The 2,500-nt window shown below is 43.6% G+C and overlaps 1 protein-coding gene across 1 annotated transcript in view; it reads right to left on the reverse strand.

Moving 5' to 3' along the window:
• Positions 1-1,298: 1,298 nt before the first annotated feature.
• Positions 1,299-2,500, reverse strand: part of LOC113805920 (acetyl-coenzyme A synthetase 2-like, mitochondrial) — an 18,942-nt gene continuing 17,740 nt past the window's right edge. The window contains exon 12 of the mRNA XM_070126722.1: positions 1,299-1,994. Within this exon, the coding sequence (XP_069982823.1) occupies positions 1,830-1,994 (165 nt within the window). The 3' untranslated portion in view covers positions 1,299-1,829. The remainder of the gene's footprint in view (positions 1,995-2,500) is intronic.

Below are 2,500 nucleotides of genomic sequence, written 5' to 3' on the forward strand. Positions count from 1 at the left end.
AAAATATTCAATTTCCTACAGCCAAAGAGCATGGGGCGAAGGCTGCAGATGAAACAGCCAATGAAGTATCCAAATGCAAAGATTGATAAACAGTAGACAAAAGAAAAAAAAAACTTATTAGTCAGTGTAGTGGAAGAAACAACCTCTCAGACTTTTATAACTCTACAATTAAGTACAGAGAACTAGGAAAAGAATTATAACTAAATTTTCTTCGAGATAAGGTACCATCCATCAAGGAACGTCAACATTAAAAAAAGAACTATTAAGAAAATAGAAAGATTGGAAGGTTTAACCATTGTTTCTAAAGGGTATTAGTGTAGTTTTATCCTTGGGGAAGAACGAGACCAGAGGTATCCTAATACTTAAGGGTCATAAAGGAGTTGCAGCCTTTCAACTGAACTTCAGGGTCTAATGAACTACAAGAACGCCGTGTAGTAATTAAGTAGTAATAAAGTAAGTGTAGTAATAAAGGTAAAAGATTCGGAGTATTAAAAATTAGAACAACTGGTGTTCTCTTATTAGTTTGGATATATTACACGGAGACTGTATTGGGCGAAAATAAAGCAGCAATGAAGTTCACATAATCATATAGAAAGTAATGAAGTAAAAAAAATTTTCTCTCTCCCTCTGTCTCTTTGTCTTCTTGTCTCGTTCCCTCTCTCTCTCTCTCTCTCTCTCTCTCTCTCTCTCTTTCTCTCTCTCTCTCTCTTTCTCTCTCTCGGCTTGGCCCACGAATCACCTTTAAGGGGATACTCTTGTAACACTGTAGCCCTAGTCTCCTCTTGGCCTCGACGTTCAGGAGAAAACATACCAAGGATTTTGCCCCTTTGTCCTGCATTCTCCGGTCACAAAAGTTCCTGACTTAATACCCAGTGCTTAGTTACACTAGAAGACCTGGCCAGTTTCAGTGAGCACATAAAAATATCTTGATCCACGTGTTGGTAACTGATGGCTCTCAACAGGTTTTCAGCTAAATGGGTTAGCTGTGAACAGTAGGCTTCTGCCCTGAATTTTACAGAACATTTCATCATACATAAAGGTCTTTTGACTCAAGGACAAACAAAGGTTTTATATTTTCATATCACTTCATCAGAACCTCTTGTTTTTCATGCAATCTTTAATATCAAATATAGATGCAGACGTTCCTCCAACATCACGCAGTTGGTTAATATATCATAACCTTGATCTTCCTCAGGAACATATATTAAAAATTTAAATGTACAGAATAATATAATTAACAGAGAGTATAAACCTATTTGCACGTATATCTTACCAAAGGGTGAAATGAAACTATTACGAAAATGGGAACAACATTTTATGATATTCTATTTAAACTATACAAATAACAAATTTAACAAGTAGAACCCTTTAACCATTTAGGATCCGAAACAGCACCAAAGCGGCCAGGACGGAGAACCACAGACGCTCCTGCGACCCTAAGAAGGAAGAAGAAGAAGAAGAAGACGAGGAAGAAGAAGAAGAAGAGGACGAGGAAGAAGAAGAAGACGAAGAAAAAGAAGAAGAAGACGAAGAAAAAGAAGAAGAAGAAAGAAAAAAGAAGAAAAACACTCAAGAGCAACTACTTCATCAGACGGAGGATCAGCGATAACACGATAAGACATGTCTGGAAGAGCCGACTGCTTATCGAAGAAGAAAGATTAGTTTCTAATGAGGAGATTACAGCACACCGAGAGATAACGCCGTGCAGGTAAGAACGAGAAGATGGGGGAATAGTGATCAAGTGATAAAAACGGAGAGAGATACGAAACAGAATTCTTGATAAGGAGAAAGGACTGATAAGGATAAAGAAGCGTGGAATGACTGGCGTGCTAGGGAGTGGCTGACGCCGCGTGGGCGCTGACGATCGCCTCGACGACGGAGGGGTCAGCGAGGGTGGAGGTGTCGCCCATCTCCTCAGGCTGACCCGCCGCCACCTTCCTCAGGATCCTGCGCATGATCTTGCCGGAGCGGGTCTTGGGCAGGCCGGGGCACACCTGTCGGACGGACAAGAGGGAGGAAGCGTGAGGACGAAGGAGTGGAAACACAGACGACAGGTTCGGGGAAAGGATGGCTCCGGAAGTGTGAATTTTATCTGTTTGAAATGTGATATGTTTGTTGATTCAGAGTTTTTATTTTCTTCTCTTTCTTTCTGTCTCTCTAGAGGTATCTCTCTCTCTCTCTCTCCCTTCCTCTCCTCTCCCTCCCTTCCTTCCTCCCCTTTCCCTCCCTTCCTTCCTCCCCTTTCCCTCCCTTCCTTCCTCCCATCTCCCTCCCTTCTCCTATCTCCCTCCCTTCCTCCTTCCTCCTATCTCCCTCCCTCCTTCCTTCCTTCCTCCTATCTCCCTCCCTTCCATCCTCCCCTCTCCCTCCCTTCCTCCCACCCCTCTCCCTCCCTTCCTCCCACCCCTCTCCCTCCCTTCCTCCCACCCCTCTCCCTCCCTTCCCTCCCTCCTCCCTCCCTTCCTCCCAGCCCTCTCCCTCCCTTCCTTCCTCCCAACCC

The sequence above is a fragment of the Penaeus vannamei genome, chromosome 10 (genome assembly GCF_042767895.1).
Source record: "Penaeus vannamei isolate JL-2024 chromosome 10, ASM4276789v1, whole genome shotgun sequence".
In the NCBI taxonomy this organism is placed as follows: Eukaryota; Metazoa; Arthropoda; class Malacostraca; order Decapoda; family Penaeidae; genus Penaeus; species Penaeus vannamei.